Source organism: Mustela erminea, chromosome X (assembly GCF_009829155.1).
Source record: "Mustela erminea isolate mMusErm1 chromosome X, mMusErm1.Pri, whole genome shotgun sequence".
Taxonomy (NCBI): Eukaryota; Metazoa; Chordata; class Mammalia; order Carnivora; family Mustelidae; genus Mustela; species Mustela erminea.
In genome coordinates, this window is record NC_045635.1 from 54,031,709 (window position 1) to 54,052,553 (window position 20,845).

The 20,845-nt window shown below is 39.4% G+C and overlaps 1 protein-coding gene across 8 annotated transcripts in view; it reads right to left on the minus strand.

The window, feature by feature from the left end:
- VSIG4 (V-set and immunoglobulin domain containing 4) overlaps positions 1-15,504 on the minus strand; it is a 41,654-nt gene extending 26,150 nt beyond the window's left edge. For 6 of the 8 annotated variants that reach the window (XM_032330730.1, XM_032330728.1, XM_032330732.1 and 3 more), the window contains exons 1-3: positions 15,313-15,501; positions 4,391-4,747; positions 3,354-3,635 (exon numbers count right to left, since the gene is read on the minus strand). In XM_032330730.1, the coding sequence (XP_032186621.1) occupies positions 3,354-3,635; positions 4,391-4,747; positions 15,313-15,367 (694 nt within the window). In that variant the 5' untranslated portion in view covers positions 15,368-15,501. Of the gene's footprint in view, positions 1-3,353; positions 3,636-4,390; positions 4,748-15,312 lie in introns of all 8 variants that reach the window. The other 2 variants (XM_032330729.1, XM_032330727.1) reach the window with 2 other exon arrangements.
- Between the last annotated feature and the right edge of the window lie 5,341 nt (positions 15,505-20,845).

Below are 20,845 nucleotides of genomic sequence, written 5' to 3' on the forward strand. Positions count from 1 at the left end.
AAGTGAAACCATATGATAATTGACTCTCTCTGCTTGACTGATTTCACTCAGCATAATCTCTTCCAGTCCCGTCCATGTTGCTACAAAAGTTGGGTATTCCTCCTTTCTGATGGAGGCATAATACTCCATCGTGTATATGGACCACATCTTCCTTATCCATTCATCCATTGAAGGGCATCTTGGTTCTTTCCACAGTTTGGCGACCGTGGCCATTGGTGCCATAAACATTGGGGTACAGATAGCCCTTCTTTTCACGACATCTGTATCTTTGGGGTAAATACCCAGAAGTGCAATTGCAGGGTCATAGGGAAGTTCTATTTTTAATTTCTTGAGGAATCTCCACACTGTTCTCCAAAGAGGCTGCACCAACCTGCATTCCCAACAACAGTGTAAGAGGGTTCCCCTTTCTCCACATCCTCTCCAACACATGTTGTTTCCTGTTTTGTTAATTTTGGCCATTCTAATTGGTGTAAGGTGATATCTCAATGTGGTTTTCATTTGAATCTCCCTGAGGGCTAGTGATGATGAACATTTTTTCATGTGTCTGATAGCCATTTGTATGTCTTGATTGGAGAAGTGTCTGTTCATATCTTCTTCCCATTTTTTGATATGTTTGCCTGTTTTGTGTGTGTTGAGTTTGGGGAGTTCATTATAGATCCGGATATCAACCTTTTGTCTGTACTGTCATTTGCAAATATCTTCTCCCATTCCATGGGTTGCCTCTTTGTTTTGTTGACTGTTTCCTTTGCTGTGCAGAAACTTTTGATTTTGATGAAGTCCCAAAAGTTTATTTTCGCTTTTGTTTCCTTTGCCTTTGGAGACATATCTTGAAAGAAGTTGCTGTGGCTGATATTGAAAAGATTACTGCCTATGTTCTCCTCTAGGATTCTGATGGATTCCTGTCTCATGTTGAGGTCTTTTATCCATTTTGAGTTTATCTTTTTGTATGGTATAAGAGAATGGTCGAGTTTCATTCTTCTACATATAGCTGCCCAGTTTTCCCAGCACCATTTATTGTTGTATTTCTGTACTCAAGCAACAAACTATCCAGAAAAATGAAGTTTAGAAAACAATTCTATTATACTGGCATCAAAAATAATGAAGACATACAATGAAGTATACATTCTTGGACTTTCTGGCCATGCTATGTCCTCTCTGCTTGCGCATATTGTCAACTCTCAGAGAACTGGGCCATATAATTCTCTACGAGTGAGATTGCCCTTGTTCCCCCAACAACTGGTAGACCAGTATCTACAGCACACACATACTCATTACAACTCAGCTTTGGGAAACAAATGCTTCCAGGCAAATACAGGAGTCCCAAACCAACATTAGTCTCCTAAATCAAATAGTTAGAGCCAGTTTGCTTATCTTCCTTATACAGTGCTATTTTTTAAGGATAGTAATTTTCAGGTGGCTCTGAGGATAAGTCCCCAAAAGCAGTTTTGGTAAATGGCAGTCTTGTTGAAATAAGTTCCTTCCCTTCCAAGGTGATCTCTTGGAAGGCAACAAGATTCATTTAGACATATCACTGCTGGGCTGTTTATTTAAACCCCAGCCTGCAATATTTATGTACATGATTTGTAATGCCTCCAAGATAATGCTGTAAGAAACAGCCAGACCTTCATTAACCAGAGTCAATCTTCATTGAGACCTCAACCAGAACTTGCATTTGACTTTAGGAAGAAGATTGGGGGGGTGGTCCTTAAAAATCTATGTAGATATCTGGGCTTTATTTCATGAAACAAATTCAAACACAAACAATAAAATAACAATAAAAATCCTCACTGAACAAAACAAACAAAAAGAGCAGTAAGATACCACCTTACGCCTGTCAGAATGGCTAAAATAAAAAAGACAAGATGTAACAAGTGTGGTGAAAAGGAACCCTCATAGACTATTGGTGAGAATGTAAACTGGTAGAGCCACTGTGGAAAATAGTATGGAGGGACGCCTGGGTGGCTCAGTTGGTTAAGCAGCTGCCTTCGGCTCAGGTCATGATCCCAGCGTCCTGGGATCGAGTCCCACATCGGGCTCCTTGCTCAGCGGGGAGCCTGCTTCTCCCTCTTCCTCTGCCTGCCATTCTGTCTGCCTGTGCTCGCTCTCTCCCTCTCTCTCTCTGATAAATAAATAAAATCTTAAAAAAAAAAGAAAATAGTATGGAGGTTTTTTAAAAAAAAAATAGAAATACTATATGATTCAATAATTCTGTTATTTGGAATTTACTCACAGAAAATAAAAACACTAATTTGAAAAGATATATGCACCTCTGTGTTTATTGCAACATTATTTACAGAAGTCAAAATATGGAATCAACCTAGATGCCAATAGACAAATGGATAAGGAATGTGTAGTGTATACATACAATGGAATATTACACAGCCATAAGAGGATAAAATCATGCCATTTGTCCCTGCCCCTCCACTGCTTGTGCTTTCTCTGTCACTCTTTCATAAATAAGTAAATAAATGAACAAACAAGAAAATAAATGATAAAGACAAACACCATGTGATTGCACTCATATGTGGGGCCTAAAAAAATGAATAAATAAAAGGTAGAAACAGACCTATAAATGTAAAGAACAAACTGATGGGGAGGAGAGTGGGGCTATGGGCAAAGTATGTGAGGAGAAGTGAGAGATACAGGCTTCCACTTAGAGAATAAAAGAGGAAAAAAGACAAAGCAAAAAGAATATAGTCAATGGTATTATAATAATGATATAATGGTAGCTACACATGTGGTGAACATAACATAATCTATAAACTTGTCAAATCACTATGTGATGTACCTGAAACTAATGTAACATCGTGTGTCAGCTATACTGAAAAAAAAAAAAAAGAACAAATAAAAAAGTTTCCAAAGGGTGACCAGGAGCTAATATTCAACTGTAAGAGATAATCAGACATAATGTAAAGAGTAATTGATCTGTGTGCAAGTTCCAACTTGAACTTCCTATCTGTGAACTCCTGGGGAAAAAAAAAAAAGAAAGAAAAACCTTCTGATTTTCAGTTTCTCCTTCTGTAAAATGAGAATAGTGATAGCTATCTCATGAGATAGACATGGGATTCAATTATAGAATGTATGTTGAGTTCTTGTGAATTGTATCTGGCAAATATGATTGGCTTAGAGAATGTCACTTTCCCCTTTACCATTTTTTAGATTCCTGTAAGAAGACAGGCATTGTCTCCAGCCTTATTATCATCAGTCCAGAATTTTTCTTTGCAATTGTAGAACCCAGAACACTCTCTCTCTCCACCCACACAAACTCTGTTCTCTGGAATAAAGGCACTACTGAGGTATCTCCAGTGCAATGTAGTCCATTGCTAAGATCACCAAGAGAAAGGGTTGCTTACCTTCGACCACAAACTTCACAGTGTTGCTGCGCTGCTCAGAGCCTACCCGGGCCTTGGCAGTACAGAAATAGGAGCCTGAGTCAGCCACCATGGCAGGCTTGAAGAGTAAGGTACTCAAGACTGCTACTTTGATGGGTTCTAGATTGTTGGTCTGTTCCTTGTACCAAGCATAATTGATGGGAGGAGAGCCCCAAGCCTGGCATTGAAGGGTAATACTCATTCCCTGGGGCACTGTGAAGCCATAGCCACTGCCAGTCGTCACTGTGGGCTTGGAAACAGAGACTGCAAAGGAAAAACAAGAAAGGAGGCTCTGGAAAGTTATAAGGATATGTGAAGACAAGGGTGAGTCATCCTTGCTGGGTATAGGGGTAATTGTATATCTGCAAAGTGAACTAAAAGGAGCTCCTAACTTGGAACGGGGTAAGAAATAGGATAATGTAAATAAAAATAGTTTTGTTTGGAAGGTTAGATATTGTTTTGTATTATATATGGTTTTGAACTATTTGGAGTTAAAAATCTACTGTTTTTTTTTTTAATATAGAGGGATTTTTTAGGCTTTAGTAGATAGAGTTTTTGGATTATCTGCAGTTTTGGATTACCAAGGCCAGGTTTTCATAAAATTGTCAAGTCAGCAAAATGTATCTTGGCTAACCCCAATAACCCTTTCCCCAGAGCTTCTATCTCAGCATCTATTTACTCTCCAATATCCTGATCAGATAGATTGACTCACTTTTATGAGTTTTAAAATACAGAGCCCAAGGAGAGCAACCAGGGTGTGGATGCTAGAATTTCAGGGATGCTTGAAGGGGTAGAGATTTGAAGGCCAGAAATCCTTCCCAACACTTCTTAAATTATACTATGAGAGTGATGACCCTGAGGATCCTCTGCCTGTCCACTTTCTCTGATTAGCACATACGACTGAAGAAAGACTGTGTACAAGTAAACAAAATTCTCTGGGTTTCTAAAGCTTTTCTAGTATTATAGACCTCTATTTGGTCTTTGTCTATCAGTGCTTTCCTATCATCACAGTCACTCACATTTCTGGACACGGAGCTCAATGATCTTATCTCTCACCACTTGGTTGCCATTAGGGGTCTGCCAAGTGACTTCACATGTGTAGTGGCTCCGGTCATCCATCTCCAGGGTATTCAGCTGGAGGGATACATCTCCTGGAATCTTGTGGTTCACTTGCAGGCGACCCCGGTATTTTGATTGCTGGATATGGTCTCCAGAGGAATCATGTAGGAAGATGGTGACTGGATCCAAGCCACGATGTACCAGCCACTTTACCAAGACTTGAGTGTAGCCTTGCAAAGGACCATAGGTGCAGGGAATAGTCACATCCCCTTTCCAAGGTCCTGTCACACTCTCAGGTGCTTTCAGGATGGGGTGGCCTGAAAAGGAAGAAGAAAATGGACATAGATGGCATACCCATCTGGGAGCTAGGATGGCAGTGGTAGATCTCAAAAGACTTCTGAAAAACACCTCCAAAATTTCCTTCCAGCCTACTTTCAGATTCCATGTGCTCTTTTATTCTCTGCCTGCCTTCCCATAAATCAGAAACACAGGCTCAGAAGAAAAACTCTTAACACTGTTTGGCTCTTGTCAGTTTCAAGTTCCTTTCCTGTCACTGCCTTGCTGTGAGATGACCCTGGATAAGACACTTTGTACCACAAGGACCCATGTTCTTCATATATAATGTAGAGAGTTTGAATGGAATGGTCTAAAGATTCTTTAAGCTCTGAAGCTCTGTAAGTCTATGAAAAAGAACCTATTTCAATATTTTCCAAAAGAAGTGTAGGAACAAATGCTGAACAGTTGTGTCTGGTTCATTTTATTATGTAATTATATACCTGGAGAAATGTTTGTGCTGCAGGGCTAGGAACGAAAGGGCCATATTCCCTGATTATTCCCCATTGTTCCTCAGAAAAACTCAGTATTTGGGTCCCTGACCCTAAGCTTTTCTCTGGAAGGGAGGCTGGACGCATAAAGGGCAATTCTGAGGGTGGAAACTTGTGTGAAATGTACTTGTGTTTTACAAAATCATTAGTTATTGCTAAGTTTGAAATCCTCACTTTGTAAGCCTAACCTTTTTTTCCCCCCTGATTTCTCTTTATTTCCCTTTTGGTTTCTCTTAGATTTCACCAAAGGTACACTGGAAAATTCTATATTGAGGAGGAACAGAGAGGGAAATGTCAGGAAAGGAAAAGGGTCTGAATAAATCCTAAAGCTGGCTGTGGTAGAAATGGTAGTAGGACCAAAAGGAGATTCTTCCTTGGTGTGTGGGGGACCTTCATCTCAGGTCATGATCCTGGGGTCCTAGGATTGAACCCTGCATTGGGGTCCCTGCTCATGAGGAGTGTTCTTCTCCCTCTCCCTCTGCTCTTCTCCCTGCTCATGCTCTCTCTTTCTATCTTTGAAAAAAAAAGTAAAAAAACAAATTTTCATTCATAAGCTCTTATTTTGAGGATTTTGTGTTTTATTTAACTCCAACCAGGAGTGAGATATTATATGTAGACAATTAATTTATCTCTGTCCTAGAAGAAGGAGGTTCAAAATATGAAATATTTGGGCACCTGGGTGGCTCAGTGGGTTAAGCCTCTGCCTTCGGCTCAGGTCATGATCTCAGGGTCCTGGGATCGAGCCCCGCATCGGGCTCTTTACTCAATGGGGAGCCTGCTTTCCCCTGTCTCTCTGCCTGACTCTCTGCCTACTTGTGATCTCTCTTTCTCTCTCTCTCTGTCGAATACATAAATAAAATCTTTAAAAAAAGTGAAACATTACTGAATAAATGCCTGTTATGTAGTCCAGGATTCTCAGGCTTCAGTCAAACAGATGGTAGGGTAGAGGCATGCCTTCTATCTACCAGAATTTATTGCCATGTACCAAGTACCAGGCCTCTAGCTTTTGCTCACCAGAGATTCTTACAACATCACTAGCATATTTTGACGAAGATAAAAGCCTTGAATAGAAAATAATAAATAGGGGGAGGAGTCAAGATGGCGGAGAAGTAGCAGGCTGAGACTGCTTCAGCTAGCCGGAGATCAGCTAGATAGCTTATCTAAAGATTGCAAACACCTGAAAATACATCGGCAGATCGAAGAGAAGAAGAACAGCAATTCTGGAAACAGAAAAACAACCACTTTCTGAAAGGTGTTTTCTTTTTTATAAAATTCTTTTCTTTTCTTCCTTTTTTCTTTTTCCTTTTTTTTTCTTTCTTCCTTTTTGAACCTCTTTTGATCCCCTTTCTCCCCCCTCACGATTTTGATCTCTTCTAATTTGGTTAAAGCATTTTTTCCTGGGGTTGTTGCCACACTTTTAGTATTTTACTTGCCCCTTCATATACTCTTATCTGGACAAAATGACAAGACGGAAAAATTCAACACAAAAAAAAGAACAAGAGGCAGTACCGAAGGCTAGGGACCTAATCAATACAGACATTGGTAATATGTCAGATCTAGAGTTCAGAATGACAATTCTCAAGGTTCTAGCCGGGCTCGAAAAAGGCATGGAAGATACTAGAGAAACCCTCTCGAGAGATATAAAAGCCCTTTCTGGAGAAATAAAAGAACTAAAATCTAACCAAGTTGAAATCAAAAAAGCTATTAATGAGGTGCAATCAAAAATGGAGGCTCTCACTGCTAGGATAAATGAGGCAGAAGAAAGAATTAGTGATATAGAAGACCAAATGACAGAGAATAAAGAAGCTGAGCAAAAGAGGGACAAACAGCTACTGGACCACGAGGGGAGAATTCGAGAGATAAGTGACACCATAAGACAAAACAACATTAGAATAATTGGGATTCCAGAAGAAGAAGAAAGAGAGAGGGGAGCAGAAGGTATACTGGAGAGAATTATTGGGGAGAATTTCCCCAATATGGCAAAGGGAAAGAGCATCAAAATTCAGGAGGTTCAGAGAACGCCCCTCAAAATCAATAAGAATAGACCCACACCCCGTCACCTAATAGTAAAATTTACAAGTCTCAGTGACAAAGAGAAAATCCTGAAAGCAGCCCGGGAAAAGAAGTCTGTAACATACAATGGTAAAAAATATTAGATTGGCAGCTGACTTATCCACAGAGACCTGGCAGGCCAGAAAGAGCTGGCATGATATTTTCAGAGCACTAAAGGAGAAAAACATGCAGCCAAGAATACTATATCCAGCTAGGCTATCATTGAAAATAGAAGGAGAGATTAAAAGCTTCCAGGACAAACAAAAACTGAAAGAATTTGCAAATACCAAACCAGCTCTACAGGAAATATTGAAAGGGGTCCTCTAAGCAAAGAGAGAGCCTACAAGTGGTAGATCAGAAAGGAACAGAGACCATATACAGTAACAGTCAACTTACAGGCAATACAATGGCACTAAATTCATATCTCTCAATAGTTACCCTGAATGTTAATGGGCTAAATGCCCCTGTCAAAAGACACAGGGTATCAGAATGGATAAAAAAAACAAAACCCATCTATATGTTGCCTCCAAGAAATTCATTTTAAGCCCGAAGACACCTCCAGATTTAAAGTGAGGGGGTGGAAAAGAATTTACCATGCTAATGGACATCAGAAGAAAGCAGGAGTGGCAATCCTTATATCAGATCAATTAGATTTTAAGCCAAAGACTATAATAAGAGATGAGGAAAGACACTATATCATACTCAAAGGGTCTGTCCAACAAGAAGATCTAACAATTTTAAATATCTATGCCCCCAACGTGGGAGCAGCCAACTATATAAACCAATTAATAACAAAATCAAAGAAACACATCAACAATAATACAATAATAGTAGGGGACGTTAACACTCCCCTCACTGAAATGGACAGATCATCCAAGCAAAAGATCAGCAAGGAAATAAAGGCCTTAAACGACACACTGGACCAGATGGACATCACAGATATATTCAGAATATTTCATCCCAAAGCAACAGAATACACATTCTTCTCTAGTGCACATGGAACATTCTCCAGAATAGATCACATCCTCGGTCCTAAATTAGGACTCAACCGGTATCAAAAGATTGGGATCATTCCCTGCATATTTTCAGACCACAATGCTCTAAAGCTAGAACTCAACCACAAAAGGAAGTTTGAAAAGAACCCAAATACATGGAGACTAAACAGCATCCTTCTAAAGAATGAATGGGTCAATTGCGAAATTAAAGAACAATTGAAAAAAATCATGGAAACAAATGATAATGAAAATACAACGGTTCAAAATCTGTGGGACACAACAAAGGCAGTCCTGAGAGGAAAATATATAGCGGTACAAGCCTTTCTCAAGAAATAAGAAAGGTCTCAGGTACACAACCTAACCCTACACCTAAAGGAGCTGGAGAAAGAACAAGAAAGAAACCCTAAGCCCAGCAGGAGAAGAGAAATCATAAAGATCAGAGCAGAAATCAATGAAATAGAAACCAAAAAAACAATAGAACAAATCAACGAAACTCGGAGCTGGTTCTTTGAAAGAATTAATAAAATTGATAAACCCCTGGCCCGACTTATCAAAAAGAAAAGAGAAAGGACCCAAATAAATAAAATCATGAATGAAAGAGGAGAGATCACAACTAACACCAAAGAAATCCAAACTATTATAAGAACATACTATGAGCAACTCTACGCCAATAAATTTGACAATCTGGAAGAAATGGATGCATTCCTAGAAACATATAAACTACCACAACTGAACCAGGAAGAAATAGAAAGCCTGAACAGACCCATAACCAGTAAGGAGATTGAAACAGTTATTAAAAATCTCCAAACAAACAAAAGCCCAGGGCCAGACGGCTTCCCGGGGGAATTCTACCAAACATTTAAAGAAGAACTAATTCCTATTCTCCTGAAACTGTTCCAAAAAATAGAAATGGAAGGAAAACTTCCAAACTCATTTTATGAGGCCAGCATCACCTTGATCCCAAAACCAGACAAGGATCCCACCAAAAAAGAGAGCTATAGACTGATATCCTTGATGAACACAGATGCGAAAATACTCAACAAAATACTAGCCAATAGGATTCAACAGTACATTAAAAAGATTATTCACCACGACCAAGTGGGATTTATTCCAGGGCTGCAAGGTTGGTTCAACATCCGCAAATCAGTCAATGTGATACAACACATCAATAAAAGAAAGAACAAGAACCATATGATACTCTCAATAGATGCTGAAAAAGCATTTGACAAAGTACAGCATCCCTTCCTGATCAAAACTCTTCAAAGTGTAGGGATAGAGGGCACATACCTCAATATCATCAAAGCCATCTATGAAAAACCCACCGCAGATATCATTCTCAATGGAGAAAAACTGAAAGCTTTTCCGCTAAGGTCAGGAACACGGCAGGGATGTCCATTATCACCACTGCTATTCAACATAGTACTAGAGGTCCTAGCCTCAGCAATCAGACAACAAAAGGAAATTAAAGGCATCCAAATCGGCAAAGAAGAAGTCAAATTATCACTCTTCGCAGATGATATGATACTATATGTGGAAAACCCAAAAGACTCCACTCCAAAACTGCTAGAACTTATACAGGAATTCAGTAAAGTGTCAGGATATAAAATCAATGCACAGAAATCAGTTGCATTTCTCTACACCAACAGCAAGACAGAAGAAAGAGAAATTAAGGAGTCAATCCCATTTACAATTGCACCCAACACCATAAGATACCTAGGAATAAACCTAACCAAAGAGGCACAGAATCTATACTCAGAAAACTATAAAGTAATGATGAAAGAAATTGAGGAAGACACAAAGAAATGGAAAAATGTTCCATGCTCCTGGATTGGAAGAATAAATATTGTGAAAATGTCTATGCTACCTAAAGCAATCTACACATTTAATGCAATTCCTATCAAAGTACCATCCATCTTTTTCAAAGAAATGGAACAAATAATGCTAAAATTTATATGGAACCAGAAAAGACCTCGAATAGCCAAAGGGATATTGAAAAAGAAAGCCAACGTTGGTGGCATCACAATTCCGGACTTCAAGCTCTATTACAAAGCTGTCGTCATCAAGACAGCATGGTACTGGCACAAAAACAGACACATAGATCAATGGAACAGAATAGAGAGCCCAGAAATAGACCCTCAACTCTATGGTCAACTAATCTTCGACAAAGCAGGAAAGAATGTCCAATGGAAAAAAGACAGCCTCTTCAATAAATGGTGCTGGGAAAATTGGACAGCCACATGCAGAAAAAATGAAATTGGACCATTTCCTTACACCACACACAAAAATAGACTCAAAATGGATGAAGAACCTCAATGTGTGAAAGGAATCCATCAAAATCCTTGAGGAGAACACAGGCAGCAACCTCTTTGACCTCTGCCGCAGCAACATCTTCCTAGGAAAAACGCAAAAGGCAAGGGAAGCAAGGGCAAAAATGAACTATTGGGATTTCATCAAGATCAAAAGCTTTTGCACAGCAAAGGAAACAGTTAACAAAATCAAAAGACAACTGACAGAATGGGAGAAGATATTTGCAAACGACATATCAGATAAAGGACTAGTGTCCAGAATCTATAAAGAACTTAGCAAACTCAACACCCAAAGAACAAATGATCCAATCAAGAAATGGGCAGAGGACATGAACAGACATTTCTGCAAAGAAGACATCCAGATGGCCAACAGACACATGAAAAAGTGCTCCATATCACTCGGCATCAGGGAAATACAAATCAAAACCACAATGAGATATCACCTCACACCAGTCAGAATGGCTAAAATAAACAAGTCAGGAAATGACAGATGCTGGCGAGGATGCGGAGAAAGGGGAACCCTCCTACACTGTTGGTGGGAATGCAAGCTGGTGCAGCCACTCTGGAAAACAGCATGGAGGTTCCTCAAAATGTTGAAAATAGAACTGCCCTATGACCCAGCAATTGCACTATTGGGTATTTACCCTAAGGATACAAACGTAGTGATCCAAAGGGGCACATGCACCCGAATGTTTATAGCAGCAATGTCCACAATAGCCAAACTATGGAAAGAACCTAGATGTCCATCAACAGATGAATGGATCAAGAAGATGTGGTATATATACATAATGGAATACTATGCAGCCATCAAAAGAAATGAAATCTTGCCATTTGCGACAACATGGATGGAACTAGAGCGTATCATGCTTAGCGAAATAAGTCAAGCAGAGAAAGACAACTATCATATGATCTCCCTGATATGAGGAAGTGGTGATGCAACATGGGGACTTAAGTGGGTAGGAGAAGAATAAATGAAACAAGATGGGATTGGGAGGGAGACAAACCATAAGTGACTCTTAATCTCACAAAACAAACTGAGGGTTGCTGGGGGGAGGGGGTTTGGGAGAAGGGGGTGGGATTATGGACATTGGGGAGGGTATGTGCTTTGGTAAGTGCTGTGAAGTGTGTAAACCTGTTGATTCACAGACCTGCACCCCTGGGGATAAAAATATATGTTTATAAAAAATAAAAAATTAATTAAAAAAAAAAAAAGAAAATAATAAATAAACATGAGTCCATGTTGCTAAATCAACCACATAGTCTCTGGAGGGTTTCAGGTTGGGCAGGGAGCAGAACTCAGACCCATGAATGGGAGTGCATTAGGTCTGATTTTGGTTTGTCCTAACAGTGAACTTTGAAATTAATCAGAGTTTTTTATTTTTTTAAATTTATTTTCAGCATAACAGTATTCATTGTTTTTGCACCACACCCAGTGCTCCATGCAATCTGTGCCCTCTCCAATACCCACCGCTTGGTTCCCCCAACCTCCCATCCCCCGCCCCTTCAAAACCCTCATATTGTTTTTCAGAGTCCATAGTCTCTCATGGTTCACCTCCCCTTCCAATTTCCCTCAACTCCCTTCTACCCTTTGACTCCCCTTGTCCTCAGAGTTTTTTATTCATGAACTAAGCAGTCTGGGAGAAGTTCTGATCTTTGTTTGGGTCTTGGACAACATTACTCTTTAAGGTCCCTTCAATCCTAGATTGTTCAATGCTAATAGGGTAAAATGGAAATAAAAGTTAAATAATTACATTTTCTATCTGGTGGTGAACTTTCACCAGATGGTGGTGTTTCACTGTGCTATTGCTATTTCAGGCCTCCATATGCATGCAGATGCAGCTTATAATCATCATGAACATGCATGTGTCACTTAAAGCACACATGTATCAGCCTTAAGCCCCATGAAAACCATCTGAGTCTTCCAGTTTAATGCAATCTTTACCATTATTTTTTTTCCAGCTATCACAAATCTTCCACTCATCCTCTGAAAAGCATTCTTTCACTTTTTCTGACAACAAAGCAACATTCTGCTCTTGGGACATCTGGAATAGCTGAAAATGACTTTGTCTATGCATATGTATGTCTTTCCTCTGAACTTGGAGGGAATGCAAGGCTTGGTTTGCATTACCCTCTCTGGGAACTTCCTGGGGACTCTCACATAGCCCACTCTGGTCTGTCAATTATAAGAACAGCCAGTCTCAATTTCTCAGTCTTGAAATTCACTTCTAAAAGTAGGTCAGGCTTGACTCCTACATTCCAGAATAGGGTCATGGAGCAGAGTTAATCAGACTTCTAAGAATTACATGTTTTTCCTCTGTTTACTTCTCCCCTCCTTCCTTTCCCTTTCCTTCCTTCAACTCATCTTTCCATCTGGCTTCTATACTTCCTCCTTCTTTTATTGTCTCCTCTTTATCCTCCTGCTTCATTAGTATTACAGAGACAGTATATGGTAGGCACAGGGCATCACACACATAAAAAAAGACATTGTACGTCATGTCCTCTGATCTCCAAAGTGAAGGTAACCTCAATAGAATTGACTTACACCTTTCTACTATCTTTTGGTTCTCAGAAAGCCTAGAGAAACACCGAATAGAAGCACCTAGTGAGGTCAGAAGAATAGTGAAGGAGCACATGGTGTAGTAGTCCAAGGTCTGTCTTAACATGTGACCCATGTCCCCAAGTCTCTATGTGATCCTGAGTAAATTGATAAACCTGTCTGAGCTTCATGTCACTATCAATAAAATGGAGGCTAATAATATACCTTCCATGGAGGGTTATGTTGAAGAGCAAATGAGATTATAGGTGTGAAAGCACCTAGAATAATGGCCGGTATTCAGTAGGTGCTGGATAGATTAGCTTTATAAAATATTTGTAATGCTTATAAAATAAAAATGTTTGGGATTTATTTTACTATGATTATTTAAACATGTGCTTTGACAGACTAGCTGTTTCTGCCCCCTTCACTTTTAAAAGTAAAGCTACAGTCCTACAGAGATGTTCAGCTGGCACAGCTGTTTGAGGCCAGCAAATTGATTCCCTCACTGTAAAAATAGAATGGAGACACTGAGATCCAGGGAGTGGGAATGTGTTATTGGTCATTCAGTATGTCCTGAGCTTCAGGTCTATAGTGTTAAACACTCCACATAAAAGAAAGACCTGTTTCCCAGGCTAGAGGCTCTCACAGGCTGAGGATGGAATGATATACATGAGAGCACTCACATGTACACACACATAATTTAACTTTCATGTATATCATGTTCCCCTGAGCCCTAGTCCTGCCTCTGTAAGTATAAGCTCAAACAAACAGATTTGGAGAAGGTAGAAAAGGACCCTCTAAAACATGTTAGAGAATGAAAATATTGTATTTGCAAAATAACCTGTATTATTTAATAGTATTAACTCTGTCACTAATGCTCTGTGGCTGGAGGACATTCTTCTCCCTCTCAGGTGACTTATTTAGTATCCTTTTTAGCTTTGAGGCTCTAGAATTTGATTGGTCACAGAGCCCCAGAATAGAGTTAGCATAATTTGAGTCAGCTATGAAAAGATGTTCTTTCTGACACATAAGGGACACCAAGCTAACATATATCTGGCCTCTCCCTGTAAAGATATGAAATAAGTAGATATGAGGAAAAACCCATTTGCTGTATCTTGGATCTCACTTAGCAATTACTTAGAGTTAGTTACCAAAAAGTCTATTTCAATTCTCAGGGATATAAAAGAGGATGGAGAAATACCTGAAGAAATAATGCTTCTATGGGATAGGGATAGTAAGACCTCTTTTTGGAGATCTATCTCTCTCTCTTTATCTATCTATCTATCTAATCATCTATCTATCTATGTAGATTTGTGATCTCCAGCATTAATTTCTCAGAAGCAGCCTGGACGAACTGGGCTATATTCACAGGGAAATGAGTTACCCAAGGAGATGGTAAGAAGCAAATCCTGTGAAGACCAATTGAAGGAGTTAGGGCTAGTTTATCTTGAAGAGGAGATGACAAGAGGACACGATGTCTGCCATTAGAACTCTAAAGGGCTGTCGCAGCATCGAGGGAGTAGATATGTTCTATGTATCTCTAAGAAAGAGAGCTAGGGCCTTAGGATGGAAGCCACAAGGAAGTGCATATAGTTCAACTCAAGGAAGAGCATCTTAACATTTGTAACTGCCCTGGACTAGACTGGATATATTAGATAGTCTGCAAAAATCATCAACTCTCAGTCACTGGAAGTATGTGAACAGATATTTTGAGCAAAGTTCATAACAGCAAAGCATTGGGTCTAGGTTACTTTTAAGGTCCAATCTTGCTCTTAGACAACATTCTTTCTTTGAAGGTTATATATATTAACAGGGATCAAGACCTGGAGACAGAAGGGTTAAGGTAAAATGGTAGAATTTCAGGTGAAATAAGATGGAGGAAAGATTTGGGTGTCACTGGCAACCTTCTTAATGTCCCTGAGATATGACAAGTACTAGAAAAATCATGTGATTGTTTTTCAAGAAAAGATCCTTTTCAATTTCTATGGAAACTTACCTCCTGGCTTCTTCAGCAGGCTTCAACTACACAAAGCTGAGAGTCTGCAGCACTGTCTGAGAACATTTAACTATTCAACAGGAATAAGTTTTCCCCAGTAGACATTCAATCCCAAACTCCCAGCTTGTTGCTGGTGTGAGCAGTGGTAACCAGGTCCCCATTTGCTTCCTTACCGTAGGTGACCACTGTTAGGTGGTCCAGAAGCAGGAGGCCCAATAAGAGCCCCATCACAGCCAGAGCCACTCTTATCCTTTCTTCTAGCCTCCTGCTGTCAAAAAGGCATGAACCTCTGATGGCTGCCAGCGTCTGTGCCTGCTCACTTCCCTTCCTTCTCTATATCTCTCACTTGGACTCCCAGCCCCATCTCACATTCTCCTTCCTTCCCTATTTCAGTCTAAATCATGTGAGTAACTCTCCCACCCCTGCCTGGGATTGGAGGTTTAGTGTGAATGAAGAAGTTCCTCTCCCTGCTAGGGTATTGACTTGACTTTCCATGGAGTCAGTAATGTTCTCTGGTCTTTGATCTCCCAGGCTGTGTTTATTTTCAGTTTCTTCCACAAAAATCAGAGGTTGGGGGAGTAACATTTGGGATGAATTTTATCCTTCCAGTATGGGGGTATTTTCCTTTCCAGTGGTCCTGGGGAAAAGAGATCAACATTGCTGACCTGTGCAATATTCATCAATCATACTGTTAACTCCTGCCTTATACACCTATGCAAATGAACAGAGTGTTGGGCGTGGGTGCCTGTGGGCTTCAGAGTATAAGAGATGAAGTGTTTGAAAGAACTTTCTACAAATAAAAGCTTAAATATTTCTCAAGCCCATGGATAAAGTTGTTATGGGGATATATACTCCCGTATCTCATATACAGGAAGCTCTTTGAATCACTTTCTCCAATAGCTCCACCTCTTTGGTGGTAAGTGTTCTAATCAGTGCTAATTTGGGTTCTATTATTTATTTCTTAAAGGGAAAGTTAAGTTTAACATACAATGTGCTTACCCATTGACCTGGTAGTGGTATGCTCTGTTAGATTAATTTTTCAATGACTTTTAATTGGTATGTATCTGTGATCAGCAAGAGATATGCATTAGACTTACTAAGAAGCTTAATTTCTTCTCTTCACAAGCCCCAGAGTGAAATTTCACCAACAGTCTACTCCTAGGTTTGGCACTGCTCAAAGCCTATTAAATATTGAAAATATGAACACCTCCAAAAGGAGAATACATCCAACAAATTCATACCAAACTATAAGTAAAGTCTAAGCTTGGCTTATTCTTTTTTAATTGAAGGGCTAAGAGAGGGCTTGGCCAGGGGAGGGGTGAGCTTTGCAGAAAGGGGTAGTGAGACCCTGGCAACAGACAGTATCTCCTCCACATGCTTGCCAAGGGATAGTTATATACAGATGATTTGGGACTGGAAAAGGTTAAGATGAATGTCCAGCATTTCAGGCCCCAACATTGTTACATAGAATTCTGTTAACACCTTTGTCTCCCAGATTCAGCCCCTCTTGTCTGGGTGTCCCTTGATATTTGGTTATTTCATTCAGTCTACGTCATTTGAAATTCTAGTCATTGTTTTCCATTGGGTTCCTCACTCAGAGAACCCTGAGCTTAGGAGAGCCCTTTTTTGTATTTTACAACTGACACCCTAACATACACACACACACACACCTCCCCTTTATGGTATTTACTAATGAAGAGCTGAAAACCCATGCCTCATTGGACTAGTGTCAATTTCTGTCTGGCATTGTGGCTGTATTTTTGAACTGCCTCTGGCCTCTTGTTAAGACCCTCTAAATGTGAAGATAAATGTTCCAGAAAATATGAACAACATTTTTCTGAGGAAGAATTGCAGTCCTACATTGGGATCAATAGCCTTGAGAAGAACATTGGAGAGGAAGTCAGGAAAGATAGAGAAGAGCCTGGCTCTGCATCTATTTTATTCTGAGAATTTGAACAAGTTAAACATGAACTTCAGCTTCCTCAATTGTAACATGAACACTGTTAGATTTGATGTTTACATCATTTCAGATTTTAAAAATCAAACAACTCTATACATACAATAACAACAATAAAAACGACAGCTGCTATCTCTTGATCTTTTACTCTTCCATGCACTGTACTAACAGTTTTCATGGATTAATTCATTTGGTACTTACAATCTTTCATGGAAAATTTTGAACTCTTCCCTTTTTTGCAGTTTTTACTTTAATTACAGTGAGTTAACATATAGTGTTATATTAGCTTACGGTACATAATACAGCCATTAAACACCTCCATAAAAACCTGGAGCTCATCACAGCAAGCACATTCCTTAACCTTCATCACCTATTTAACCTTGCCCTACCAAACTCCACTCTAGTAACCAACAAGTTTGTTCACTATAATTAAGAGTCTGATTTTGACTTTTCTGTCTCCCTCACTGTCTCTCCTTCCCTTTGCTCATGTGTTTTGTTTCTTAAATTCCACATACAAGTGAAATCTTATTATATTTGTCTTTCTCTGACTTATTTTCCCTTTTAATTTCTATTCAGCATAACAGTATTCATTGTTTCTGCACCACACCAAGTGCTCCATGCAATATATGCTCTCTCTAATACCCACCACCTGGTTCCCCCAACCTCACACTCCCCACCCCTTCAAAACCCTCAGGTTGTTTTGCAGAGTCCATAGTCTCTCATGGTTGTCCTCCCCTTCCAATTTCCCTAAACTCCCTTTTTCTCTCCATCTCCCCTTGTCCTCCATGCTATATGTTATGCTTCGCAAATAAGTGAAACCATATGATAATTTACTCTCTCTGCTTGACTGATTTCACTCAGCATAATCTCTTCCACTCCCGTCCATGTTGCTACAAAAGTTGGGTATTCGTCCTTTCTGATGGAGGCATAATTCTCCATAGTGTATATGGACCACATCTTCCTTATCCATTCGTCCGTTGAAGGGAATCTTGGTTCTTTCCACAGTTTGGCAACCATAGCCATTGCTGCTATGAACATTGGGGTACAGATGGCCCTTCTTTTCACTACATCTGTATCTTTGGGGTAAATACCCAGCAGTGCAATTGCAGGTTCATATGGAAGCTCTATTTTTAATTTCTTGAGGAATCTCCACACTGTTCTCCAAAGTGGCTGCACCAACTTGCATTCCCATAAACAGTGTAAGAGGGTTCCCCTTTCTCCACATCCTCTCCAACACATGTTGTTTCCTGTTTTGTTAATTGTGGCCATTCTCACTGGTGTAAGGTGATATCTCAATATGGTTTTAATTTGAATCTCCCTGAGGGCGAGTGATGATGAACATTTTTTCATGTGTCTGATAGCCATTTGTATGTCTTCATTGGAGAAGTGTCTGTTCATATCTTCTGCCCATTTTTTGATATGTTTGCTTGTTTCATGTGTGTTGAGTTTGAGGAGTTCATTATAGATCCTGGATATCAACTTTTTGTCTGTACTGTCATTTGCAAATATCTTATCCCATTCCGTGGGTTGCCTCTTTGTTTTTTTGACTGTTTCCTTTGCTGTGCAGAAGCTTTGGATTTTGATGAAGTTCCAAAAGTTTATTTTCGCTTTTGTTTCCTTTGCCTTTGGAGACCTATCTTGAAAGAAGTTGCTGTGGCTGATATCGAAGAGATTACTGCCTATGTTCTCCTCTAGGATTCTGATGTATTCCTGTCTCACATTGAGGTCTTTTATCCATTTTGAGTTTATCTTTGTGTACGGTGTAAGAGAATGGTTGACTTTCATTCTTCTACATAAAGCTGCCCAGTTTTCCCAGCACCATTTATTGAAGAGACTGTCTTTTTTCCACTGTATATTTTTTCCTGTTTTGTCGAAGATTATTTGACCATAGAGTTGAGGGTCCATATCTGGGCTCTCTACTCTGTTCCACTGGTCTATGTGTCTGTTTTTATGCCAGTACCATGCTGTCTTGTTGATCACAGCTTTGTAATAAAGCTTGAAATCAGGTAACGTGATGTCCCCAATTTAATTTTTGTTTTCAACATTTCCTTAGTGATTCGGAGTCTCTTCTGATTCTATACAAATGTTTGGATTATTTGCTCCAGCTCTTCGAAAAATACCAGTGTAATTTTGATTGGAATGGCATTAAAAGTATAGATTGCTCTAGGCAGTATAGACATTTTAACAATGTTTATTCTTCTGATCCAAGAGCATCGAATGGTCTTCCATCTTTTTGTGTCTTCTTCAATTTCTTTCCTGAGTGTACTGTAGTTCCTCAAGTACAGATTCTTTACCTCTTTGGTTAGGTTTATTCCCAGGTATCTTATGGTTCTTGGTGCTATAGTAAATGGAATCGATTCTCTAATTTCCCTTTCTGTATTTTCATTGTTAGTGTATAATAAAGCCACTGAATTCTGCACATTGACTTTGTATCCTGCCATGTTGCTGAATTGCTGTATAAGTTCTAGTAGTTTGGGGGGAGAGGCTTTTAGGTTTTCCATATAAACAATCATGTCATCTGCGAAGAGAGAGAGTTTGATTTCTTCATTGCCAATTTGGATACCTTTTATTTCTCTTTGTTGTCTGATTGCTGTTGCTAGGACTTCTAATACTATGTTGAACAACAGTGGTGAGAGTGGCCATTCTTGTCATGTTCCTGAACTCAACGGTAAGGCTGCAAGCTTTTTTCCCATTGAGGATGATATTTGCTATGGGACTTTCATAGATAGATTTTATGAAGTTCAGGAATGCTCCCTCTATCCCTATACTTTGAAGCGTTTTAATCAGAAACGGATGCTGAATTTTGTCAAATGCTTTTTCTGCATTGATTGAGAGGACCATGTGGTTCTTCTCTCTTCTCTTATTGATTTGTGAATGTTGAACCATCCTTGTAGCCCAGGGATGAATCCCACCTGGTCATGGTGGATAATCTTTTTAATATGCTGTTGAATCCTGTTTGCTAGGATCTTGTTTGAGAATCTTAGCGTTCATATTCATCAGTGATATTGGTCTGAAATTCTCCTTTTTGGTAGGGTCTTTGCCTGGTTTGGGGATCAAGGTAATGCTGGCTTCATAGAAAGAGTCTGGAAATTTCCTTTCTGCTTCAGTTTTTTTTTAATTTATTTTTTCTTTATTTTCAGCATAACAGTATTCATTATTTTTTCACCACACCCAGTGCTCCACGCAATGTGTGCCCTCTATAATACCCAGCACCTGATTCCCCCAACCTCTTCAATTTTTTGAAACAGGTTCAAGAGAATAGGTGTTATTTCTCCTTTGAAAAATGGTAGAATTCCCCAGGGAATCCCTTAGGTCCTGGACTCCTGTTTTTTGGGAGATTTTTGATCACTACTTCAATCCCATTACTAGATATCTGTCTATTCAGGTTTTCAATTTCTTCCTGGTTCAATTTTGGGAGTTTAGAGTTTTCCAGGAATACATCCATTTCATCTAGGTTGTTTGCATATAACTGTTGATAATAACTTCTGATGATTGTTTGTATTTCCTTGGTGTTACCGTGATCTCTCCCTTTTCATTCATGATTTTATTAATTTGAGCTTTCTCTCTTTTCTTTTGCATTAGTGTGGTCAATGGTTTATCAATCTTATTGATTTTTTCAAAAAACCAGCTTCTAGTTTCATTGATATGTTCTACTATATCTCTGGTTTCTACCTCATTGATCTCTGATCTAATCTTGATTATTTCCCTTCTTATGTGTGGAGTTGGTTTGATTTGTTGTTGATTCTCCA